At 34.0% G+C, this 27558-nt stretch overlaps 2 protein-coding genes across 5 annotated transcripts; one reads left to right on the forward strand and one right to left on the reverse strand.

The window, feature by feature from the left end:
• Nucleotides 1-663: 663 nt before the first annotated feature.
• On the reverse strand, nt 664-3756 carry LOC143083721 (uncharacterized). Its single transcript, XM_076260006.1, has 2 exons — nt 2348-3756; nt 664-2030 (listed from the first exon to the last, which is right to left on the reverse strand). Exons 1-2 carry the CDS (start codon nt 2724-2726, stop codon nt 1240-1242), a joined length of 1170 nt encoding a protein of 389 aa, XP_076116121.1. The 5' UTR covers nt 2727-3756; the 3' UTR covers nt 664-1239.
• Nucleotides 3757-7763: 4007 nt separating this feature from the next.
• LOC143083723 (nuclear receptor ROR-beta-like) lies at nt 7764-21336 on the forward strand. 4 transcript variants are annotated; one of them, XM_076260008.1, is made up of 7 exons: nt 7764-7920; nt 12978-13551; nt 14073-14229; nt 14896-15182; nt 17205-17433; nt 19265-19504; nt 21026-21336. In XM_076260008.1, exons 2-7 carry the CDS (start codon nt 12982-12984, stop codon nt 21265-21267), a joined length of 1725 nt encoding a protein of 574 aa, XP_076116123.1. In that variant the 5' UTR covers nt 7764-7920; nt 12978-12981; the 3' UTR covers nt 21268-21336. The 4 variants fall into 4 exon arrangements, with proteins under 4 accessions (XP_076116123.1, XP_076116122.1, XP_076116125.1 ...); XM_076260007.1 differs by lacking the exon at nt 7764-7920 and adding an exon at nt 8880-8942; XM_076260009.1 differs by lacking the exon at nt 7764-7920 and adding an exon at nt 9560-9612.
• Nucleotides 21337-27558: the final 6222 nt, after the last annotated feature.

A 27558-nucleotide genomic window follows, 5' to 3' on the forward strand; every position in this document is an offset into this window, starting at 1 on the left:
CCGTATCGCATGCTGTATCACCACGAGAAACCAATATCAGTCCCGAGGGCCGAAGGTCCCGAGGGCTGATATTGGTCGAGTGGTGATACAGCATGCGATACGGATTTTGCCATGTAGTATTCTGTTTATCATATATTTGAATGGAATAAGATGTATATATGGTATATCTAAAGTCCGTGATTAATATCGGTTAATCGACCGAAAATATGTGAGAATATGTAAATTTCAGCTGACTTTTTTTTCTATAAATTTCCTTATTTGCTTATCTTAATCATTACATGATAGTCGTAACAAAATTCGGGATCGATTATACTGATATACCACAAAACATGTTCAAAAGCCCTAATAAACTGCCAAAATAATATATTTTAAACTTTGATGTATTTTCATGTATCTAAATACATTCACAAACGATACTATCAAACCTGCGAATTTTTGAAAACCTCCAACTATCAGCTGTAGAATACAACACATCTTCCCAATATTTGTTTTCAAGTTAAACCAAGTTCCACTGTGAACTTTATTTTATTTCTGCAATATCATTTGTATGCATTAGGGCGTGGATGAGGGTCCTTCATTTCTGATTTTTTTCTCATTTTTAGGACATTTTCTCTATTCTATTTAAATTTCGCCTGTTTTTTGTTCAAGCAACCTTTTCCTCATTTTTCTGGTCTGTTTTTTTCTATCATGTATTATTTTAGCCAATTTTGCCTTTATTCTCTATTCTGTTTACCCCATCCTGATCCTCATACATAAATGTGGACAACAATGTTACCAAATATCATCTATTCAAAGATTATGGTCAGACAGAGAGATTCCTATATATGTTTGTATATGAACTACACATTTCGACATGGTACTAATTATGCTGCACTTATTAAAATATGCACCGGTATGCATACTTTATTGATTTAAGATTTCTTCAGTTAGTGCTTGAAGCTAAATTGTGTTTTTTTTTTCAGGGGAAAAATATATACGGATACCATGATTACTTCATGAGTTTGTACCACCTCATCCTTTATGATAACTAAAACCTGAGCCTTGGAACTTCCACAAATGAAACTCTGATGTTAAAACTAATGAATAAACATTTTCATATAACACCTTTTTTATTTGATAACAAAACAAATCATATAACAACAAAGTTTAAGCAATTACATGTAATGTACATTTACTATGTAGTGTTAAACAATATACTAGAAAAAGGAAATGGGTCTTTTGATGATTTTGTAATGATTTCTATTCTGAATCTGTGTCATAAATCACCCATTTTCTCTTGCAAATATTTGGTTTCTTATTTTCCTTCTGTCCCTCATTTGGATGCATGTAATTTATGATTACGTCACCTTTGATATTTGCATTATTCAGAATAGATGGAAGAGAACATTGCTGTCTATAACCTTGAGCAATATCTATATTTGGAAAAGTGTTAACATCAGCAGTAGTGCTAGAAATTATTTCAATAGGAACTTCTGCAGTAATGGTTGTAGTATTTGTATTGCTATTTATTTGTACTATTTCATAGTTAGCAATGTCATTTAATGCAGTTTCAACGATTTCCTGAGAAGCGCGAAATAACAGCTGATCTTCATTATCATTTGGTATAAAATTATCTTCAAAACTAGTTATTGTACTGTCTACAGAAACTGTCTTGTTAAAATTTGTAAGAATAGACGACATTTCTCTCTGTTGATTGATTGATGCCTTCGAATAATCATTAATTGATGCCAAACTTTTGTGACCTGAGTGCTGCTGTACCAATGTATCCTGGACTCCATTGTGTATCAAAGTTGTTATTCCAGTCTTTCTAGCACTACGGTTGACTTTTCTTCCCTCTATCCCACCTTCCCCTGCCATCGTCTTAACTATTTTACCAATTGTGTTTTTACCCATTGCCATATGTTTGAACCATTCACCGCTTGAAGCCTTGTTGTTTATTCCCACATAAAACTTTGCCTCATCTCCTTTCATATTTACAGGTCGCTTTTGAGCATACAACAAGTACATCTGGATGGGACATCTTTGATTTCCTGAAAAAGAAAAAAAAATAATTAAAATAGATATAGGATGTGGTTTAGTATTTAGTTTATGTGCTGTTTTGTTTTGTGTCTTTTCATCTCCGCCAATGTGGGCTTTTTTTGTTCCACTTTATTTGAGATGATTAAACGATATGGGGTTTTCTCATTGTTGAAGGCTGTACAGTTGCCTATGATTGCTTACATCTTGTTTTATTTGAACTTTGGTTGATATATAGTTGTGTCATGGGCAATCATACCACATCTCCTTATTTTTATAAGACAAGAATTATGTTTAGTATTTAAAAACGGTATATATTTAAAATATATACCTTTATCCTCGAACATCTTTGGGGGGAATGCTCTTGAATCACTGTTAACTCCCGTCCTTGTTTTGGTGGCCCTCTCTGAGTATTCCAAATATCGTTCACCTGACGAAGTTGTCTTCAGCTCCACATCACCCCATCTTAAATGTTCATGCTCTGTACGAGATCTCATCCCAAAATACATGCTGTTGTTTAGAAATACAGTGTTCAATAAGGACTGTGCATTTCCTGAAAAATAAATGATATATTTAATAAAAATAAAATTGCATATAAGAAGCAGGGGGTGTATATAAATATACATTATTGTGGCATAACCCCCTTTTTGTACACAATATTGCAGGTATGTTTTAAGAGTTTTGAGTATGTGTTGATGTGCATTGGACATTGGGGTTCAGTAATGAGTATATACAAATAGACGGACGGACACATCTATGAGTTGTACATAAATATTTCATCACAGATGGCGTTAATATCTTTTGCTGGGGGATCATAAATTTTCCTGTTTGCTTCGTGATACTTGTTAAACTGAATGCATAAAACAGACATGGATAATCATTTTTTTAGACTACAAAGTTTATTTTATCTTATATATCTATGTTCAGTACCAGCATACATGTTTATAAATTATAGGATTTCATTACATGGAGAATAAAATATAAACATGTATGTACTTGCCTCCACTCAATAATCCTTTCTGATACAACATGTCTATTTCCTCTTTAGTAAATGGGTCTGCTTGGTTGGGCCGGTTTCCTTTGCCTTGTTGGCGTAAATGTTTTCTTTTAGAAGTTAGCACATCCCTAGAATGCTTGAATTCCTTATCCTCTATCAAGTTTACTGTTGATCCCTTTTCTGCCAAAAACCGATTGATACTGCCCTGCATAGATTTTAGAGTGTCAGGCTCATATTCTCCGCCATCGCCCTTTTTAGCGGTCATAAAGAACCTTGCTAGGAATAAATCTTATTCGGGAGAAGGAATGCTTTCCACCTCTATCTCCTCATTCTGTTGATTCAACCAAGTTTTGAATTTTCCAACGTCTGACTTTGTCTTTCTGACTGTGTTTCCATTACGCATCTCCGCCAAGAAGGCATTTGTTGCTTCCCTTTCGTTGTCAAGAGAATTGATTATGTCCTCTAATTGAAGAATGTCTTCTGATAGATCGTTCATCACTCGTTCTCTCATCTCGATTGAATGCGGACTCCTGGACATGACACTTTTTTGACAGTTGTTGTCGTCTGCTACTGACAATAAAATCCGATAAGTGCCGGATAGTAACATATGAGAAGTTCCGAAAGGGGTGCGATACGGGGTATGCGATACGGGTTTAGCCATGCGATACGGGGTATGCGATACAGGGTAGGTGATACAGACAGAAAAAAAGAACCTTTATTAGATATACAAAATTGCTGTGTTTTGTACTAAATATATGATAAACGTAGAGAAAAGGCGTAAATAAAGACAAAATGACACACACCAGAAAACCATGACATAAAACCAATGTCTGATCGACCCGAGCCGAACCAAAACCAGGGGTCATGGAGATGAAGAATAACAAGTACTGCTCTATTCTTATTGTTTTCTGTTGTTTTTTGTTGTTTTTGTTTTTGTTTTTTTTTATTTTTATTTTTGCTGTGCATGTGACATGGTTGGGATACCATATATCCTTTCTTTTCTAATATACCGTAATACTGTATATTTGCCGCAAGACGCTAAGCATCTTGCAATGTATTCTACCAACCATTTGACAAAGGACTGAAGTATCTCACCAGCATTTTTTATACATAATGTATACATACTATATAATAGCTATACACCGTAATGCATGTATAATCACTCAATAGAAAAACGAAGATGATTGCCAATGATACAACTGACCACAACAGACCAAATGACACAGATATTAACAACTATAGGCCGCCAAATGTGACTTCAACAATGAACAAAGCTCATATCGCATAGTTAGCCATAAAAGGTCCAGAAATGACAAATGTAAAACAATTCATACGAGAAAACTAACAGTATAGTTTATGTACAAAAAATAAAAATAAACGAAAAACAGATATGTAACACCTAAACAAACAACAACAACTGGATTACAGGCTCCTGACTTGGGCCATGCACATACATATAAAATTTGGCGGGGTTTAATAAACTTCTTAGCGGGATCCCAACATTCCCTCTAATCCAGTACAGCAGTGTAAGCTCAAGACAATATTTTGATATCACATGTTCCAATAAAGTTTGCCATTTCTGAGTATCTTATATTTTGGTTTAGTTTCTTTTATAATGCATTTCACTTAATTTCACTGAACTATTTATTCAAGCATATTAGGTTGCAACATGTTGTTCTTGTTTTTAATGATTGATCAACTGATTGTTGGTTGCTTAACACCAAGTTCATAAAATACAAGTAGCATGTATGTTCAAGTGGAGAATAAATTGAAGAACATGAGTGTATATTAGGTAGGTCCTGATTTAGACTGCCTTTAAAAAATTAAGGTATATTGAATCGGGATTTTTTCCTTAAACATGCCTTCGAAGGGCCCACACAATTGTTGGAGAAAGGGTGTTTAATGTACAGGGAACGTGCCACTCATTCTTTCGGACTGGACAGGGCGATGATGATTTACATAACAAACAACCAAACAGAAGTCTGAAACAATAGTATAACATCACACCATAGAAAGACACACTATAAAATATCAATTGGAATGCTTAGTTAACTCAATCAAAAAACGTTGTAACACAAATTAACCACATACTTGTGTTCGATGATTGTTTATCTGTTCTTCCAAATGAGCGTTTGATAATTATAAGTCCTTTTGATTCTGTTGACAGTTTTGACTGTTCTACTCTTTACACTTTTTTCACCAAATCTGATCGAATACAGGTTTTCTTTTTTTAATTAAAAGGTCGTTTTGTGAATCTGAATTTATTTACAAAAAAAAACTCTTTTTAAAGCCTTCTTTTTTAATGATAAAGGTAAATTAAATATGTTATATATATATATATATATATATACTTCAGGTGTGATGAGATCATTAAAACGTTTAATTTTCTCGACAGATTGTGGGTTTTCCTATGATTACTAATTGCGCCCTTTTGTCAACAGACTTGTTTTTGTACTGTTATAAATCGAATCGCAGTTTATGTAAATACCGTCTAAATTGCATTCACTTTTATATATTCAACAACACTTACTGTTATCTTGCTGATTTTTTTTTTTCGTTAAATAATTAAACACTTTCTAAATATACTGCCGACATTTATCCAAAGGTAAGTACATATGTAAATCAAATGTAAAGTTGAAAAACGGTTATAACTATCCTTTCCTAGAATGAGATATTTCAGTTTTACACGGGCAATTGTACAATAAAATTTACGACAAATGGGACGAATTTTCGTTCCTTATCGTAAATTTAGCTTGTTTGGATGGTGACGTAGTTTAAACTATATTTTATGTGTAAAATAAAACCATAATAGGTCAACAATTTTTTTATACGGTTTTCAACAATGAGCAAAGGCTCACACCGAACAACAAGCTGTAAAGGGTCCCGAAAATGGCATGTGTGAAACCAACGGTCTAGTTTATATAAAAAAAACCCGAGAAACGAGAAACACTTATGACATGTATGAACCACATCTACAAATATACAAAGTCATGTTATATTGCCGCTTGAAAATACATCTACATGTATCGATCATTCGATTGAAAAGAAGTGAATTATATTAATATCATTTTAAAACACAATGGGGACCCCCCACCCCCCTTTTTGGACGATCAATGAATTTGAATGGGGACATGTAGTTGGAACCACCCTCCCCTTTGTCCTGGGTTAGGACCCCCCCCCCCCCCCCCCCACACCTTTTTTTGAAAACATTGACATCTCAGACAATTTGAAGACTTTTTGTACGCTTGAGAATGTCATAAAATTTGTCAAAAAGAAGATTATCAGGTGAAATTTGTGAGTATTTTGTATATAATTAACGAAATCACATAGATAGTGTACCGCATCGAATTCTAGCTATACTCGATCGCTGTTTTCTGGACAAGAACTTTTTAACATACGGTTCAGTACAAAATTCGGTCTTAAGTAACTTGTATGTTCTTAGTTTTGGCATGTTCTGAACATTAATAGTCCATTCACTTTTGAAAGTATCTACCAGTTTAGTTTTAGTTTATATTCAGGACGAGAACAAATTAACAATACATAAAATAGTTCTGTAATAGAGGGTCTGGGACTAAAATCAGAGAAATGTAGACTTCCATGGGAAATGAGGGTCTATTGGATAGGAACAGAAATTTAGCCTTGCACCAGGTCACCTACGGACCCCTCAACGAGTTGTTGCAAGGGTTCTTAGAGTGCAAAAAGCGTGGAACTCTCTTTACACGAGGCATCAGATTAAACGTTCCCATTATGAACGGACGTTGGTGCAAATTTGTACATGCCGCACAGCCAACCGGACGCCCGACTGTGGCTAGGGTTTTACTGCCGGGTGGAGGAAGGAAGACCAATGGTGACCATACATGTACTTATATCCTTCATTCACCCTAGGAGTATCAAATAATGAAGTATAGATTGTATTTTCTTATAAAATGTAGCAATAGACAAGAATGTGTCCTAAGTACTCGGACGCGCCATCCGCATTATCATTTTTTATGTTCAGTGGAACGTGAAAGTGGGGTAAAATCTCTAATTTGACAATGAAATTAGAAAGATCATATCATAAGGAACGTGTGTACTAAGATTCAAGTTGATTGAACTTCAACTTCATCAAAAACTACCTCGACCAAAAACTTAAACCTGAAGCGGGACAGAGGGACGAATGGATGGAAAAACGAACGACAAGAAAACATAATGCCAATCAAAGGGGTATAAAAATCATCGGGATTAAATCAAGAATTATATTGTCGGAAAATTTAAAATCGTGTATGTTGTACTCTTTATGAAATAGAACTAGACGAACATCGAGTTAAGAGGTTCTGGAAAGAGGGAAGGTCTTCTCATATTTTTCTATAAATTTTAAGTCGTTTTTATCTACTCTTTATAAATTAAATGATTGCCCATTGCTCTATCTTTTGAATTTAAGCACCATGTAATTATCCCTTCCTTATAATTTTTTGCATATATTTCTCTTTTTTTTAAATTTCTTTGCCCATTTTTTTGACTATTTTTCTGCAGATCTTGTCCATCATTCTTGTTTCGATAAACCCCTCAAAACCCTCCTTTATCTTATATCTCAAAAGCTTGTACACATCCATAACCTTTTGTCAATCTAATTAAAATACAGATCTCTGATTACCTTATACCACATATGTAGTATATAACGTTATCTTAATAAGATTAAACCTTTTGTTTATGTTTCGCAATATTGTACCGTTATCTAGATATAGGAAGATGTGGTTACATTATTGCATGCATGTTCTTTCGGTTTTCTGTTAACCAAATGCTCGTACTAGGTGTATTCAGTTATGGATTATTTATCGATAGTCTTTCGTTTTTCGTGAACCCAGAGGCAGATTTCGGGGGTGGCCCGAGCCCCCCTTTTTGTGGGAATTTTATGGTTGCTTATATAGGTAAGCACTGATGTGTGGTGGAAGTGGGCCCCTTTTAGTTTAAACAGTATTTATTTATGAAAAATGTCATGATAAATATTACAATGTTACATAAAGTTCAAATATGGGATTCCTAAACAAGTTTGTAAAAACTTTTATAAATCTGTCTTCCTAAATAAATGGGCCCCTCTTATGCAGTCAGTGGAACCCCCACTTATGAAAATGTCTGGATCCGCCACTGAAACATATCAAGAATGGAGAGGATGGGACAGGATCGTATACACATTGGCTAGCGGAGATGTGTATTTGTTTACCTTAGTCGTACATGTATTTGGCACAACTTTTTGGGAATTTTGGGTCCTCAATGCTCTTCAACTTTGTATTTGCTTTGGCGTTCTAACTTTTTTTATCTGAGCGTCACTGGTGAGTCATAAGTGTATCCTCTTATAGGAAGGTTTCCTTAAATGAGATATAGATAAAGTGATGCCCAGTGCTCCCTCTTAATTTACATATTTATATTAATAACACTGTCCTTGTTGTGTTCTTCTACTTGTTAATACATATTTTATATATTAGTGTGTCTTATTCTTACTGAAGCACTTGTTATCATTAGTAATATAACTAATGTTGATTGTTCTGCTCCTTTTTGGGCGCTTTGCAGAGGCGAATTAGGGGGGGAATTGGTTGCTTATATAGGGAATCCTTGAAGCATGACTGGAGCGCCCCCCTCGTAGGTCAGTCAGTGGGCCCCCACTTTAATATGAAAATTTCTAGATCCGCTACTGCTTTGGTTAGCAATAAACATATGTGTATGTTTATGTAGACGAAACGCGCGTTTGTCGTATCAAATTTTAAGCCACGTACCTTTGATAACTATTTGAATGATTTGGTATGCTTATAATTATTTTGTATATGAAATTTTTAGTATCAATTTTGCATTTATATCATAAGTGTATTCTAATTTGAAATTTCCCGCTAAACTAAGTTCTATTTATAACTAGTTTGTCAATTACTATCAGGTGAGCGATTACATGAATATTCAGGTCAGTTCACAGTATTTGCTATGTAATTGACATTTCGTACCTTTACTAGGACCTCAATTGTTTAATTAATTAAAAGATCATTTTTCAGTGACACTAATATTTCATTTAAAATTATTACCTGGAAAATAAACTGATCTTTTTAACAGAAAATCGAATGTTCTGACTATTGACCTCGATCATTTTGTTATTCGGTAAATATTGCAATATATATATAGAAAATATGATTACTTGGGTTAAAGATCGTGCATATTCATTGATGTTTTTTTTTCTCTCTTCATACTTCACACCGATGGGTGTCAGGATTGTCCAAAAGAATAAATACCAGATTGCAGAGTAATGCACGAACAAAAGGGGAAGTCTATAACTCAAACGTTTGACTTTATTAATCCGGAACTAATAGAACAGGGTCTGAAAGGGGTCCCTAAATTTTGAATTGATTTATTCATGTTATTTGCAAATATTTTTCTCTACTTTTTTAAAACAATTTTGTCTATTATTATCTCTTATCTATCATGTCTATAATTTTTTTTGTTTTGTCTATTTATCTCTGCTTTTCATTAGTTGGTGTGGTATTGAACAATTATTATCTTTTTTCTCTACCTCCTTTAGACCCTCATGGGAATATACTTCTAAATTCCTGACGTGGCACAATCATTTTCCAAAGATAACGGTAATGTTTAAACCTTATTTTACAGCAACCCAAACAGATATAAAAGGTTAATGTGACAAGAAACTTAGCTGACAAAATAATGCAAACAAACAAACAAACAAACAAACAAACAAACAAACAAACAAATACATCTAACGTTTCAAAGACCCCAACATTTGTATTTCGTAGTTGAAAGATATATAAGTTGATAAAGACACACAAAATACGTAGTTGATAGTGAAGTACATGTATATATATCTGTATATATAGTAATAAAATTGAGATTGGAAATGGGGAATGTGCCAAAGAGACAACAACCCGACCATAGAAAAAAACAACAGCAGAAGGTTACCAACAGGTCTTCAATGTAGCGAGAAATTCCCGCACCCGGAGGCGTCCTTCAGCTATAAACAAATATATACTAGTTCAGTGATGATGAACGCCATACTAATTTCCAAATTATACACAAGAAACTAAAATTAAAATAAAACAAGACTAACAAAGGCCAGAGGCTCCTGACTTGGGACAGGCGCAAAAATGCGGCGGGGTTAAACATGTTTGTGAGATCTCAACCCTCCCCCTATACCTCTAGCCAATGTAGAAAAGTAAACGCATAACAATACGCACATTAAAATTCAGTCCAAGAGATGTCCGAGTCTGATGTCAGAAGATGCAACCAAAGAAAATAAACAAAATGACAATAATACATAAATAACAACAGACTACTAGCAGTTAACTGACATGCCAGCTAAACCTTTTCTCTTGCGTCTGCATCGTAGTAAAACACCTGATGGCTGCTTGCTTAAATACCGAGTCATATCAAGAGTCATATACTATCAAAGAAAACACAATAGCACGGAGACAAAAAGAGGGAAAACTGTAAATTTATAATTAAATGAAAAAAACACACAACTTCAGCATTTAAATTCTATAAATCAGGACCATCTTGAATTTTTTGTTGAGAAGACACTATATTTTCATCAATAAGGTCTTTGTATCTTCTTATTTGTTTAAGTAAAAGGACAAAGCGCAGTGCTAAAAAATCTAGCACATCTTTTACTCAAATTGGCATATCGGCGACGGTTATAATATAGTATTAATGTATGGACTTTTTCATATTGGCGCTGTAACATGCCCGAGGTGTTAATAATGGCCAAGGATGGTTGTAATGGCCCTGAGGCAACGCCGAGGGCCATTACAACTGTCCGAGGCCATTATTAATATCAAGGGCATGTTACAGGGCCAATATGAAAAAGTCCATATATTGATACTTTTATTAACCAACTATAAAGGCATCTTCATTCAAGAACAGTCTTCGAGTCTCGGATCCAAAATATTATACAGCTATCCACAAACTACAACAGGACCAATACAGAAAAGCCCGTTTCATAACATTTTTATTGAATTGTTTTAATTCTTCGATTAAATAAAGAGTAGGAAACTTACCGTGAAGAAGATACAGGAAATTTTTTTCATAGCTGAACTTCTACTTGTCTTTTCGCATTCAATTTCGCATGGAATTTTGGTCAACATTGTGACTGTCAGATGTAATTTCTGATTTCTCATCCAAGTACTTAATTTTATGCTATTAAAATTCATTTCATCTAGCAAATAAAAAGTAGCTGGGAAGAATAAATCAGACAGTTTAACTATTCTTTAGTCTGCAATCTGAGGATTGAACAACCATGACAACGGAAATGAAACAGTGATAATAATCGAAAGTCGTACTCGAAAAAGGCTGTGAAATATTTCCGTTTCAAGTCGTTACAAAACAATATGAATGAACATCATTTAAACTTGTTTTTATGATATTAAGTTTTAAAAAAAATAAAAAAATGTCACACTTATTTAAAGAAATAAACGACATTTTGATTTAATCGATGTCCCGTTTCATCTGTTCATAATGCATGACTGTGATTTCGTAATGCACGGGTGTGATTTCGTAATGCATGACTGATATTTCGTAATGCATGACTGAGATTTCGTAATGACTGGCTGTAGCAATTTTTCCGTTCATAATGACCAGATGTTGAAATTTTCCCTTTATAAAGCATGGGCATTTCTATACATATTGTAGTAAGTTGGTTAATAATTACATGTTATACACACTTGCCTTACTTTACTCTATATTATTAACCAACTAAGTACATTATTGCCAAACATGACTGGTTATTAGAAATAACATATTTTCTGTAATGGCCCTGTTTTTCTGTAATGGTCCTGTTTTTTTTCTGTAATGGCCCTGTTTTTCTGTAATGGCCCTGTTTTTTCTGTAATGGCCCTGTTTTTTTTCTGTAATGGCCCTGTATTAATGCCCAGCTTGTCTGTATTAAGCCCAGTTAGGGTTTTTAATAAAGTTAATAAAATTAAGCTGTAAAGAGTATAATAAGTTTTTGTATTTTATTTAATTTAGTAACCAGCAGCAAACATTAAAGAACCATATAAAGGGATCACTGTTCATCCTGTTTTTCAACACATATATTCTTTCAACTTAATATCTTGGATATTTGGTATATTTAAAGCTCGATCATGGTGAAGTACAAATTATTTTTTTTTTCAAACTAAACTGTCATTAAAAGAGTAAGAGAGTACATCAAGTTGGCAGCAACACATACACTTTTTTCAGTTGGTTAATAAATGTATTAAGAAATGGGTGTTTTTATAATGGCGCTGTTATATGTCCTTGGTCACTAATAATGGCCTCGAATGTCTGTAATGGACCTCGGCGATGCCGCGGGCCATAACAGACTTCCTCGACCATTATTACAGACCTTGGACATATAACAGGACCATTATAAAAACACCCATTCATTAATACTATAATAATAATACATTAATCCAAAAGCAAGTATATATACAGCTTATAGGATATACATTCATAAAGTGTATGAGTTCCCAAACTTTTGGACTTGGTTAAGATTGAATTGGTGCATTGTTAAGCTTACATGCAGATGTGATCTGTATATCACAAAACCCCATGAAGATTTTTTAATAAAACATTTTTCATCCTGGCGGAACAGTTTGAACGAAAATTTAAAGTAGATAGATAATTTTATTAACCAATCATGGTGCCCAAAATTTGAGCTATACAATCAAATGAATTACAAAATAAAGCACAGAAAATGATTAGAATGATTAAAGTACATTTAAACAAAAAACCACATGAATACACATTTACACTAATTAACCTGATATAAACCAAGTTATTGACAAAAGTATGTACATGTAAATGTACACGCCTGTGAGAGTCTGTGAATATGAGTAAATGTGGTATCCCGTACCTATCTATGAAAAAAAACAACAATATATGACTCCTCATCTTTTAAATATTAAAATTGTAATTTGCTTTTTACGCATATATATAACAATTTGGTTCTTTTCTCTAGCACAATGGACAAGTTGAAAGAAAAGTTTACTACCAATCAATGGGATGATAATTACGTACAACTGACCAGCTCTCTCTCACTGCTAGAAAATATTGTAGACGATAGCAATCAGCATGAACAATCGTCAAACTCCGTCACAGCAACAGAGTCACAAGTGCTGTGCTCGAATTGCAAATGCACCATTTCTGAAAACGATACTGATGAAACAAAAGCTGTACATGACGTCACAGTCCAATCTTCCAAACAACCAAGTCCAGATTCCGGAGTGAGCAGTAGTAGTGATAAACCAGTTAGTCCCGATTCTACGTCAAGAATAAGTTCAGAACGAACTTCCGGATTGGTCATTATAGGTAGTTCTCTACACAAACCTTCATTGAAGTCCTCAAGGTCAGATTCATCTTCTGATGATGAAGGGGCTAACTCGAACCCGCCTGGAAAAGTAAGAAGTATTCGAAAATATTTCAAAAACAGTCGACAACATCCACCAAACCCAGACGCACTTCCGCCGTGTAGAGTGTGTGGAGAGAAGGCGTCCGGTTTGCACTATGGAGTAAACACATGTGAACCTTGCAAGGTATACTTTGTCTGAAAATGCATTATCTTTGCTTTCTATGAATGTCATGACTATAAATTTTGGGTATTTTAGTTCCAATTTTCTTGCATTTTTTCGTCTTTAGTAGATCAATGATGCATTATGAGAATGTTATGAATATACAAGATGTCACTTTTCAGGCTTCAGCAATGAGAAACCCTCCCTCTCCCCCCCAAAAAAATAAAATAAAATAAATAAATGTGAATGTTACTTTATTTGGCATCTGAATTTACCCGAGAGTAAACAACTGAAGGAGAACTAATTAATATATTGTCACAGCTATCACGGTACTCCCGATTCTATGTTCTATTGAACTGACGCTATTTTAAACATGCAGTAGATGTTCGGCATGATCTTTGGACAGTTTATGTAAATTACAAATGGGCATGCTAAGGTATAGTCTATTAAAGTTGTTAACTCGAGTAAAAGAAAAGTGTTGAATAGATCATTTATAAATTTAAGTACTCAAGAATATTATGCATAATATTTTAACGTGTTTTCAGGGTTTTTTCCGCCGAAGTATAGTGAAAGTGGTCCAAAATAAAGAGGAATATAGATGTATGCGTGAAACCGGAAATTGTAAACTGGGAACAGGAAAACGTACCATGTGTTCTTACTGTAGATACAAGAAATGTTTAGATGTTGGAATGTCTCATGATGGTTAGTAATTTGCATGTTTTGATTGGATGAAACTTGCTGTCAATTCCATGGTTGATAGTTAATAAAAACTTGTCAAGGTTGGTCGATTATATCACAGTCAATCTTCGGAAGTATTTATTTCAAATTGGAATTTGAATCTCAACATATTGTTTTACTTGAATACGAATAGTCTTTCTTTATTTAAAAAATAACCAGCGTTAATTATGAGATTTAATGGTTGCAAAAATCCGATTAATTGTAACCTTTTTTTGAGAAATGTTAATAAAGATTAATTTATATCTGTTGAGATATTTGAATGACACTTACATGTATTGGCTGTAGATTGAAGGACCTGGAAAATGTTGTGAAATCTGTCTTTTAGGCGACGACCATTTGACATTTTGATGAGTGGGTAGAGGGAATTTCAGAAAAAAACAATTATGACAAAAAATTGCCACTGGTAAAATAATAAAACTTTCAAAGATAAAAATAAATTTTTCTTAACAAAAACGAATAATAAATCCTCGCGGAAAACAATCCTTGTTGTAGGCCGTATAGTGACCTACAGTTGTTTATGTCTGTGTCATTTGGTCTCTGGTGTAGAGTAAATGCATTGGAAATCATACCACATCTTCTTATTTTTATATAAAGTATTAACAAATGTAACAATTTTTATTATTTCAACAGCCATAAAAATTGGTCGGTACTCGTACAACAAGCGAACTAGTGATTATATAGAAGTAAAGAAATTGAAGGAACAAGATAGACTTGCAAAACAAGAAACCCCAAAAGTAAAAAGAAAGACAAAACCAATACCTCAACCAGAAAAAGTCAAGAAGTCGGACATTCCAATTTACAATACTGTTGCCGATATTCTTGTAGAGGAGCTAATCAAAGTTCAAGAGGAGATAATCCCCGATTTTCGACAAGGTTTTTTACCCGGTGGTCTAAAGGAAAAACATCAGATAATATACGTATGTATCATATATAGATATAAGAAGATGTGGTATATGAGAGCCAATGATCTCTGATCCAAGTCAGAGTTTGTAAAAATTAACCCATGTAGGGCAAATTCGTCAAAGTCATACGATATAATGTCTGTACGTAGTAATCAGCTTGTTAGTTCGTCCGTCCGTTCTCCGTACGTCATTTCGTCACAAATCGTTTCCGCTCTCTTACATTAAAACCACTTGAGTCCAGTGATGAAACTTGGTATAATTATTCGCTGCTAACAGCAAGTGTGCGGCTTAAGACTAGTACAACACTACAGGGAGATAACTCTTAAAAAATCAGCTAAACGTTTGAATAAAATTATATTGTACATATTAGGCTTCTCAATGATCAAAATATTAAATAAAATTGAGAACGGAAATGGGGAATGTGTCAAAGAGACAACAAATCGACCATAGAACAGCTAACAGCAGTAGGTCACCAACAGGTCTTCAATGCAGCGAGAAATTCCCGCACCTGGAGGCGTCCTTCAGCTGGCCCCTAAATAAATATATATACTAGTTATATAAAGTCTGTTTCAAAAAATATCCAATAGTGTGTGTGGTTAAAGATTTTGGAAATTTCTATATTTTTGACAAATGGTTAAGGTAATTTTTTTGTACACATTTGATGAAAATTAAACAAGCCAAATTAATTTAGGTAAAGGTGTTTGGTACAAGTTTAAAAAGGGATAACAATAATATACATTGTACGTTGATGGTCATTGTAAAACAAATAGATGAGCTCAAAAACTATGCATTTACGTAGGATAACCGGAATAGCACCAAGTTCAATTATTTATATACAGACACGTATTTGATTATAAAATGTCAATACTATTTCTGTGTTTCAAAAAGAGAAAAATTGTTGATAACGCTCATTTGGACCTAGGTCAAATAATAAAAAAATATGCGTGTTTTCTATTTCTCTAACTAGACTACCCCATATTTCAAGCTTAGATATACATGTGGCCTAACTTTAATGTTTTTTTTGTCATTTTTCAATAAACACTGTTAAAGTCAGAATTCCATGTGCAGTTGTCAAAGGCCTGTTACATGTAACACTAAGGTATGGGTTCGACAAGGATTTCAAGTATTCCTGTTGATACAAATGTATCAGAAGTTTTCACCGGGTCCATCGGTTTCCTTCGCCAAATTGAGCCGACCACCAACATTTGGACTGTGTGCTGAAAGTAGTGCTAATTACCAACAACAATCAACCAATCGTCAAGGGGACCGATTTTAATTATATCTTTTAAGACAACTTTGCAAATTTATTTTGATAACAGTAATGCCTTGTGGTTTATACATGTATTATATATCAAAACCCGAAAAGGAACAATAAACCATGTGCACTTTAGTAGGACGGTACGTTTGTAAATGCAGTCCAGAATTTTGAAAAGGGGGACCTGCTATCTACTCAACGTTAGGATTTTGATATGTAATTAAAAGTCTTTGCATTTGCCATAAATGTAGCTCCATAATGGTGGACCGTCCAACCTATTAGTCTACTTCTGCCTGTGGTTTGTACCTTGTATTTGTTTTTTTTTTATAATCAGGTCTGTAGACACATGATCTAGCATTGTATGTGTAACTTATTTTTCAAGTTGTATATGTCACCAAAGTCACACATATGAATCTCCTTGACGTTTTATACATTATTGAATTTGCTCCTCAGTTTGCTCCTTTCTTTTTCATTGTCTTAAGGACGACATCAAAATATCGATGTAGGATAAAAAACTTAAATCAAATAGTTTGGGGGTGGGGGTCAACATTGCTGCAAGTTTTGTTAATCTAAAATCGATTTTACATATATCCCTATTGGTCAATCAATTTTTCCCAAATTAAGTTAAGGGGGGAGGGGGTTGAGGGGGTCAGTGAAAAAACTATGTGAATTAAGTTTTTTATCCTTCATTGAACTTTTGATGTCGTCCCTTAGATTTTCGTAGTTTGCATTCCTTTTAAGTCTCTACTATTGCCATTAAATTTACATTACTTTATTTGCAGGAAAGGCACAAGCAAAAACAGGAAGTATTTGGTAACATGGGTGTTCTGCCTGCTAGTGTTTATGAGGAATTCCATAAAGCAACCGGAATCGAACTTGATGACCGTAAGGACAAAATGAGCATGATTGCTATAGAAATGGACAGGTCTATACGTGGCATGATTAATTTTGCAAGAAGGCTTCCAGAATTTTGTAATCTGTCTAAACATGACCAAGCTACTCTATTGAAAGGTATGCTATACATTGAAGAGTGTTTAGTTTAAACATATTTATTTATAGGGTTTGGGAAACAATTTATTGCAACTTTTTTTAATCCACTTTGCCGGTACGAGTGCTGCCTTGTTGCGGAATTAGCCTCCGCTTTTTCGAAATCTACAAGGGTGTCTTTTACGCGCAAGATAAATGGCTCCCTCGCTCTCATAACACGGGTCAGCCATAGTGATTAATCGTTCATCTCTGACGGACTATCATCGTTTCCTCAAGACCATACTCGCAAATGATGTAAAGGGAGAGCCGAAAATTAAGTCGGGAGCGGGGACTGAACCCGGAACTTTTGTTTTTGTAGTCCGGTGCACTACACCACGACTCTCATTTGAAGAGGGTCTGGATGGGGGTCCTTTATCTCTGTAAATTTAAAATATTTAGGTCATTTTACTGTATTCTTTTTATACTTTTTCGCATTGAATGGTTCTTTATTTTTTGTATTTTAACACCTCATTATTCGCTATTTTTTATTTTGTTGGTCCATTTTCTGTATGTGACTCTCAGACCAAAAAAACAAAAAAACAAAATGGAAATGGGGAATATTTCAAAGAGACAACAACCCGACCAAAAGACAGAAAACAGCCGTAGGCCACCAATGGGTAGCGAGAAAACCCGGTACCAAGAGGCGAGCCTCAGCTTGCCACTAAACGAAAATGTGTACTAGATCAGTGGAAATGGGCTGTTGTTTGCTCTATGGTCGGGTGGTTGTCGCTTTGACATATTCACCATTTCCTTTCTCAATTTTATCGTACTAAACTTCAAAATATATAAATGAACTTAAATTAAAATCCATGCATGACAATCAAAGGCCAGAGGCTCCTGACTGGAAAAACGCGCAAACAATCGATAGATCTTAATAGTATAAGAAGATGTGGTATGAGCGCAAATGAGACAACTCTCCATCTAAGTCATCAAGGAAACCATTTTAGTACGGCTTTCAACTCGAAGCCTTGGCTCACAGCGAACAGCATGATATAAAGGACGGGCCTCCAACAATGGCAAGTGTTAAACCATTCAAACAGGAAAACCAACGGTCTAATTTATATAAAAATCGAGAAAAGAAAACCTCTATAATATATGAACCACATCAGTACACGAAAATATCTGAACATCAGTTTCCTGACTTAGGGAAAAATGCAGCGGTTTTAAACATTTTGATAGGCACCAACTTTCACCCTACACTGAAAAAATAATATTTTTTTCCAACTGTTGGGTTTTTCATTTAGAATCTTTCCTCACAGAACCTGCTATGATAGGCCAAATAGTTCCTTCAAAGAATATGCCATAAGCATATGCATGTTGTATATGTGCACTACCAGGGAATATTTTTTTATTTGGAAGGGCATCACTCACATTTTGTAAAACAGGTTTATCAAATATGTGGTCAGGGACTTAATTTTCATTGTTATTTTAAAATAATTACATTATATGTATGTTTCATCATATTACTTTATTCTGATTGGCTAACTGCACATCACGTGTTATTCCTTAAGCAATTGCATCACTCAATAAAACTTTTCATTCACGATAACACGTGGTCCCACAATAAAGTGCACAGGTGAATTAAAGAAAACAATTATAAAATTCGTGTTTTCATAGCTAAAAAAATGTAATTATAAGTATTGAATGCTACTCTTTGTAACTTCATAGGGTTGTAAAAGCGTTGGCCGTGCGCACATTTTTAGTATGAAGCGCTTCCGCGCTTCATACAAAATGTCAACTCTTTTACACCCCAATGAAGTTACAAATAGAAGCATTCAATTCTTAAATATAGTCCTAAATTAGGTTTATGTTGTAGCTGGCTACGTTGAATACGGATTTCTTGGAATGTTCAACCGAATCAACATAGAACTTGGTGTAATTGCTATAGAATCGCCATCATTTGCCATAGAATACGGTTTACACTTCAGTGAATTTGATAGCATTATGGGACAGAAAGAATGTGGTAAACTTTCAGAATTCGCAGCCATCCTTCAAAAGTGTCAATACACCGTCGAGGAGGTTACTCTTTCTCGTGCAATTGTGCTGACTTTCACAGGTAATTAAGAGATACATTTTGAATTTCCTTTTTTTATTTTAGGACTGACAGCAATTGAAGTAAATGTCTCCACAACCTTTCATGTCACGTGATCATTACCATTTATGTGACGCGTTAATAACAATAAATTTTATTTGATCTTTGTAAAAAATATCAAGGCACACATTTTTGTTTATAAATACTTATTTCGAAAATGACGATCATTAAAATTCATGTTAGTAAAATAAATAATGTTCATAAATTCAAAATTTTCTTCAAGGCGTTACATTTACCAATTGCTGTATGATAAATCGTTTGAAAGGTGGGGTTCCGAACACAAATTGCATTGCGTTATTGAATAACACAGCATATCTGCAACTAGTTCATATCGTAAACAAATCGGCTTCCGGTGTGCAGAATGATTCAATCGGCAATCCTCGGGTGACTCCGCTACTCTAGATAAGGTACGGAATCAGCCGAGTTGTGACGAATGCAGAATAATTATGACGTCCTAACTGTATTGTAACCCTTTTGTCTCTCCTTAGCTTTGTATTTAAGAATTGAATGCTTCTTCTTGTAACTTCATTAGCGTGTAAAAACGTGGACCGAATTACATTTTGTATAAAGCGCGGAATCGCTTCATTCTCAGAGTGTGCGCACGGTCAACGCTTTTACAATCCTATGAAGTTACAAAAAGAAGCATTCAATACTTATAATAATATTTTTTAGCTAGGATCATGAAAACACGATTTTTATCATCTTTTCATTTAATATTTCTTGTGCACTTTATTGTGGGACCTCGTGTCATCATAAATAATAAATTTTATTGTGTAATGAAGTTGATTAAGGAATAACGCGAGATTGTAGTGTAACCAATCAGAATACTGTTGTATAATGAAACTTACATATAATGTAATTATTAAAACATGTTCAGTTTGTCACACTGTTTATGTTGTTGACGAACTTCAATGGTCGATGGTATATCCTGGCACTCTTGCTCCCTCAACAAGGAAACTGAGATCCACGAAATAACACAACAGTGCTGAAAGAAGCGTTTAACATTATCATTCAATCCTTGATTGATTGATTTGATTTTTGGTGTTTTAACGCCACTTTTAAGCACCGCATTTAGGCAATTTCGTGCCGGCCAGTTTTTATTGGTAAAGGAAGCCGGAATGCCCGGAGAAAAAACCCCGACCTTCGAAAGGAAAACTGACAATCCTAGTCAATTAAGATTGGAGTCGAGTGCACCTGCATGAGCGGGGTTCGAACTCACAACCCCAGTGTTGACTGGCTAGTGATTACAGTAGTAACTACTTTTTTTTCTCTTGATAAAATTTTATTGCACATATATATTTATCATCTACATCAATTTACATCTTCAATATCAAAAACATTAAGTCCTTATACTATCAGGCACCTCGCTCTTATCTCACATGCATATAGGACTCGGCCACGAGGCTCCCATTCAATCCTTGTATAATGTTGCACTTGTAATGGTATAAAAGCTTAATTTAATGTTTCATGTTTAATATTTTACAGATCGAGTCAAATTAGACGAACCAGAAAGAGTGGAACAAATGCAATGGAAATTGGTGGACATGTTAAGATATTTTTGCAAGAAAAACAATAAAAATCCGGACGAAAAACTCTGGCAGATATTTGACAAATTTTCCACACTTAGAAGCTATGCAGAGTATAAGAAAGATTTATTGAATATGAAAGCACAGTGGCCGGCAGTTCAATCACATCCTCTTATCTTAGAAATTTTAAAACCAGACTAAAGCCGTTTTAAATTTAACTGTCTGATCTCATATGTAATTGTTGTCATTTAAATAAAATATGTCACAAACTGTTATTGTCACAATGACTATAGATCTCTTATATGATGACAAATCATGGGTGTTTCGTCATCGTTTTTCGTTAATTGTGTCCCGCCACATTATTAATGTATGTGCCTGTCCCAAGTCAGGAGCCTGTAATTCAGTGGTTGTCGTTTGTTTATGTGTTACATATTTGTTTTTCGTTCATTTTTTTTACATAAATAAGGCCGTTAGTTTTCTCGTTGGAATTGTTTTACATTGTCTTATCGGGGCCTATTAAAGCTGACTGTGCGGTGTGGGCTTTGCTCATTGTTGAAGGCCGTACGGTGACCTATAGTTGTTGATGTCTGTGTCATTTTGGTCTTTTTTGGATAGTTGTCTCATTGGCAATCATACCACATCTCCTTTTTTTATATTTCAGTTATATCTTTAAACCCAATATATTTAAGGAGTGGATTTCTTTTTTTTTAAGGGCGTAGTTCATTAACAATGAATATATACTACTAAAATATTATTTGGGAAAAATGTTAAGCTAATTATTTATATATTTCCAATCAAAGAGCGTCATACCTTGTTACGTCATCTACAACTCATACTGCCATCCATTTCGCCTCTTTAATCAACCACTTTAATTTAGAACAAATATCTTACTTTGAGCACTGGAACTTTTGTTTACATGTATTTGAGTTATGGTAATGCTTAATAACTTATCAAACGAATGGCGTATATTTCTGATCAAAAGAAGATGTAACGTAACGTTCACGTTAAAACATGGACATTTTATAAAATACTCTGCTTACTGTCTGACAAGAGATAGGCGAAAGATAACAAAACAATATCAAAACTCATATTCGAAGACAAGCTGACGATGCCATGGCAAAAAAAACAAAAACAAAAGAAAAAAATGAAGAGAAGCCAAACGCACAAGTTAACACCAAATATAGAAAACTAAAGACTGAACAACAACGAACCCCACCAAAAACCTGCGGAAAGTTTACGTGCTCAGGAAGATTAAGCATTCTATTGTAAACAGAAAAGTTTAGTTAACAGTATCAAAAGTTTTCATTGCACTTATATATGAGTGAAATTAAATTCAGTGTAATCTTTATTTTTCACCGATATAAATGAAGACGACAGTAGTTCAGGCCCGTAACCCGAAATTTCCAAGGGAGGTGGAGGGGGGTCAATGAAATTATACGCAACTTTAACTGTTACAATTCAAACAGAACGTCAACTTTAGTAGTGCTTATTTGTTTTCAAGGCGAAAAAGGGGTGGGGGGGGGTTTCGTTCCCCCCTCGAACCCCCTGGCTACGGGCGTGTAGTTTATTGTAGATCAATTAGGAAGAAATATCAATGTAAACTGATGATTTTGCTTTCTAATAGGTACAGAACAGCTGGCTGACTGACTGACATAATACGCATCTGTTATGCATGCATCAACCACACACTCAGTCAAAATGTAACCATCAGGAATACTAGGACACAATCGGTAAAATTGCAAATTGAACGACTATACTGGTATATAGAATCGTGAAAAGTCCTGTTATATAGTTTAATTTAGTCTTTTGATCATTTTAAAACAATTCTTCAACGTTTGAATTTTCAAACATGTTGGCCAATAAATATAAGATGTGGTATGAGCGCCAATGAGACAACTCTCCATCCAAGTCACAATTTATAAAAGTAAACCATTATACGGTCTTCAACACGGAGCCTTCGAGTTGGCTATAACGGGCCCCCAGAAGTACTAGTGTAAAACCATTGAAACGGGAAAACCAACGCTCTAATCTATATAAAAAAACGAGAAACACTTATGATCCACATGGCCAAGTTCACTATTGCAGGAACATGGTTGAAAAATTGTTCATGTGGTGTAATAGTATAACTATCGGCACCGCCAATGTTAAAGACACTCATACTCTAATACCAATGTGTATAAGTATTTTATTTTCTGATTTTATCTTTAGTAGAAACTGTTACCTCAGCTTGTCCTATCAATTCATGAGACATATCCATTCTTTATCTTAAAGCTCATTATGCTGTATGGGTTTTGCTCATTGTTGAAGGCCGTTCGGTGACCTATTTGTTGCTAACTCTATGTCATTTTAGTCTCTTGTGGAGAGTTATCTCATGTCTATGGGAGTATTTAACGATAGTGATTACCATTGAGAGTCTCGCACGGTTTGCCTTGGCTTACGTATTCTTGAACATTTAATAATAGATATTTATGCCCCAGCACTAGCAGAGGAGGCATTAAGTTTTACCTTTGTCCAACTGTACGTCCGTCCGTCCGTCTCGAAGTTGGTTTTCGTTCTCTAACATAAGTTTGCCTTAACACAATGTTATGAGACTTTTAATGTATTATACACAATCTGTATTACCCCAAAACACAGATCAAGTGATGGCGTCACTTGTACCAGTTTATAGATTAATGTACAAATGGAAAATTGCTGAATTTTTCGTTTCCGTATTCTAACTTTAGTTTGCCCCAACTTATCCTTATGAATCTTATACACAATACTTATTGCCACAAAACATAGATCAAGTTTTAATTTTGGTGTCGTCACTTTAACCTTCCTAGAGTTATGCTCCCTTACAAATGGATAAAAATTGCTTATATCGCTAACTTATAAGTTTGCATTTAACCAAATGGTATGAAAGATAATAATTACAGACAATGTGTTTATTACCATAAAACTCAGATCAATTACGATTTTGGGTAGCGTCACTCCTGAGTGATGTTCCTTTATAAAGTAGTACGCAAGTGGGGGCATCCTCCGTGTCTCATGGACACGTTCCATATTTATTTCCTTGTGATTTGATATAATAAAAGACAAAAATGTAACATGAATATATAAAGAAATATATATTAATGAATAATTCGAATAACGTCGATAGCATCCTTATATTTAAAAAAAAACAACATAGTAATTACATAAAAAACTACATCACTTCTCTCTCCGGAACAATTTCATAAAAAAAAGAAGCCTATAAAAAATGTTATGAACCTTTATCTTTTTGTTTTTGGGGTGGGGTACGTCTCATTCAGCTTATTTTAATTTTAAGTCATGGGTTCTTTCAAAGGAAATTATTTGAAACAGTCTGTTTACCTTTTATAAAAATAAGGAGTTCAATCAGAGTTCACATGATGGAGATAATACCAATTATCATATGTCACTGTACGGCCTTCAACAATGTGAAACCTCATGGCATATAGTTAGCTCAGGCGCGGATCCAAAGGGGGGGGGGGGGGTTCCGGGGGTTGGAACCCCCTTTTTTTGGACGATCAATGCATTTGAATGGGGACATGTAGTTGGAAACCCCCCCTTTTGTCCTGGGTTAGGAACCCCCCTTTTTAAAATGGCTGGATCCGCCCCTGGTTAGCTTTAAAAAGGCCTTGATATGAGACAGGGCAATATCATCAATTCATTTTTATATTGTCATCATTTCTTGATGTGTGATATGTTTAGATATTTGCCAAAGACGAATGTGCATTCCCACATCTTTAAAATTTTTGAGAATAAATGCACACTTCATAAACTCCTGGTTATTGGATCTTTTAATGATATTTGGAAATGAATCTCGCAGAAAACAAATATTCTCATATCCGCAAATTACTATATATATATATATCTTTATTCTAATCACCAAATACATAGGTACAGAGAAGAATATATATATATATATATATATATATACAACTCGTCTAAACATCAACCCAACAATGTTAGATCTGTAAATTTGCTTTCGCAAATTTTTGGTTCTTCCCTCGCCGGGATTCGAACCCATGCTACTGTGATATCTATATATATATATATACCAATAGAGTCATAGTATTAGTTACATGTTGTGTTAGATAGTGACCTAATACATGTACGATATGTATGGGGTTAGTAAATTCCATATTAGGTGAGAGCGAAGATCGAATCCACATATGGAATTTACTGACCCCATATATATCGTATTAGGTCACTAGCATACCGTGTAACGAATTTATCTTACCGACTTTCTTCAAATGTGGTATTTTGACCAGCGGCCTATCAAAGTAATCAAGTCTTCAATACTTAATATAATTAAGATCGACATACTTCCATTTGTCTATACAGAAAACAAATGCCAACAATAACAACTTTTTAGATTTAAATTTGTTTTATGCCTTCATTACATGTTTTTTTATAATTACTTCGTCTGTTGAATTCTTTCAGTTTCTTTTTTTTTTTGAAAGGGAAGTAACTCCGTTATGTCAACAATAACAACTTGTTAGCTTTAATTATGATTTATGAACTTATTTCAACCTTTCATCATCGATTTCTTCGTCTGTTGAATCCTTTCAGATTTTTCCTCAACACAGTATTGTTTTTATGAAGGGTTGTGGCATCATTTTTGTTTAGAAAAGGAAGTAACTCCTTACTAACCCCCATATGGTAACTAACCATGTATGGTTGCTAACCCTATATTTTTTAGGACACCCTATATCAAATATACATAGTCACCACGTGTAGTCCTTTAACCAATCATATCTCTATAAATCTATAAGAGGTAAGATAAGTAAGGTTAATGATTCATAAGTCATGATCGTGAAAGATGATGTGCGTTTAAAATATATATCTAGTTAAAAACCTTAAGGTATGCGTAGTCATTTCACATTGCACTAATTCTATTTATGCTAAACAAAATGTACATATTAGAGGTTTCTCAACATCTTACGAACGAACGAAAATCGCCCTAACTTGACGTAACTTGCCGTAACGAGAAAAGAGGGAGCAGTAATTTATCTTAACATATTGGATTATCGGCTGTGCTCTTCTTCCCTTTGAAATGTCTTTTATATGTAAAATATGCATGCTTGATTTTTTAAAAACATTTTGAATCAAATACATATTATATTTATTTGATATTATATAATACATAATATACAAGTTACTGTTCAATCAACACAGTTGAAAGTCTTACTGATTTATAAATTTAAACGAAGAATATATAATATTTAATCAAAGGACAGTAATCGTACAAGAAATTTTAATAAACATGATGACAACATCACTATTTAGTATATGTGAAAAAGGTAAATATAGATCTATGGATGGAAAGGGATAAGAATCTTTTTGAATCTTAGATAGAAGTTGATTAACGGTAAAATTTCTTTCGTGGACATGAGGTAAAATAAATCTAGAAATGAACGCCTTTCGATTTAAATTTGAAAAGAAAACATCCCAATAATTATAATTCCGGGATAACTTCTTTGCCCCAACCACTAAAATCCAAATGATCTCTTCTTATTGATATATTGTTATAAATTGGTAGACTTAACAAGAAAAATAAAGGAAAATATTGAAATACATATTTAAACTTATATATTATTGTGTCTTTTTTTTTGTTATCATGGCCTTTCTTATTATATGTGTGTAAGTTTCCTTTATTGTATAATTATAAGTATATACATATTTTTTTTCATGTTTATTGTTTCCGTTAAGCTTCTATGGCATACTGTGCATATTTCCTCTGTTTTTCATATTTCTCATTTTTCTTTTTAGTTAGGGGTGTAAATTATAAATATATATATTTTGATAACTATGCGACTACCAGTTTTGTTAGATCTGTACATGTAGCACTCATAATTTCAACAAAAACACACAAAACTCTATTTCTAACGATAGATAGAGTGCACCTTTAAATTTCTTAAACTGATTCCCAATAAATATCAGAAATAAAAAAGCTATGTTACGAGATCCAAGATACTCTCCGACACGAAAAAAATTAAACTCATAGTAACTCAAACCAATTGGACCCATAGCAGGGACGTGTGGATATATGAAATATATTACAGTTGTGTTACTCAATCACTTATCAATCCTTTATCAAACGCTAAATTCGCAATGAAGTGAATGGAATATTTGCCAATGAACGTTAAACACCAAACAATCAATCAACCAATTGCAAACTAGATGTTTTGATTTTTTTTAATCAAGGACATTATAAAAAAAGTTCTTTTTGAATAAATAAGGGAGATAAATCGAACGCATATATACGACATGTCAACAAACGGAACTCGACGTAAGAAAACGAATCAGTCAACAACAGAAAATAAATTGGAACACGGATGTTTAATGATAACAATAAAATGCAAGGTTGCAAAAAAGGATATTGAGTTGTTTACTGTTGTCTTTTAAACACACTGCAGTATCGGAAGACATTTATTATGGATTTTATTATAACAAAATTACTGCTCCATAACGATACGTTCGTAGAGT

This window comes from Mytilus galloprovincialis, chromosome 7 (genome assembly GCF_965363235.1).
Source record: "Mytilus galloprovincialis chromosome 7, xbMytGall1.hap1.1, whole genome shotgun sequence".
NCBI classification, from domain to species: domain Eukaryota; kingdom Metazoa; phylum Mollusca; class Bivalvia; order Mytilida; family Mytilidae; genus Mytilus; species Mytilus galloprovincialis.

Coding starts and splice junctions, on each gene's coding strand:
- LOC143083721 (XM_076260006.1), bottom strand. CDS start 2,726: ATGTCCAATGCACATCAACACATACTCAAAACTCTTAAAACATACCTG. Junction 2,031..2,347: donor AAAGATGTTCGAGGATAAAG/GTATATATTTTA, acceptor TTTCTTTTTCAG/GAAATCAAAGATGTCCCATC.
- LOC143083723 (XM_076260008.1), top strand. CDS start 12,982: ATGGACAAGTTGAAAGAAAAGTTTACTACCAATCAATGGGATGATAAT. Junction 14,230..14,895: donor TGTTGGAATGTCTCATGATG/GTTAGTAATTTG, acceptor TTATTTCAACAG/CCATAAAAATTGGTCGGTAC. Junction 17,434..19,264: donor CCAAGCTACTCTATTGAAAG/GTATGCTATACA, acceptor TTTATGTTGTAG/CTGGCTACGTTGAATACGGA.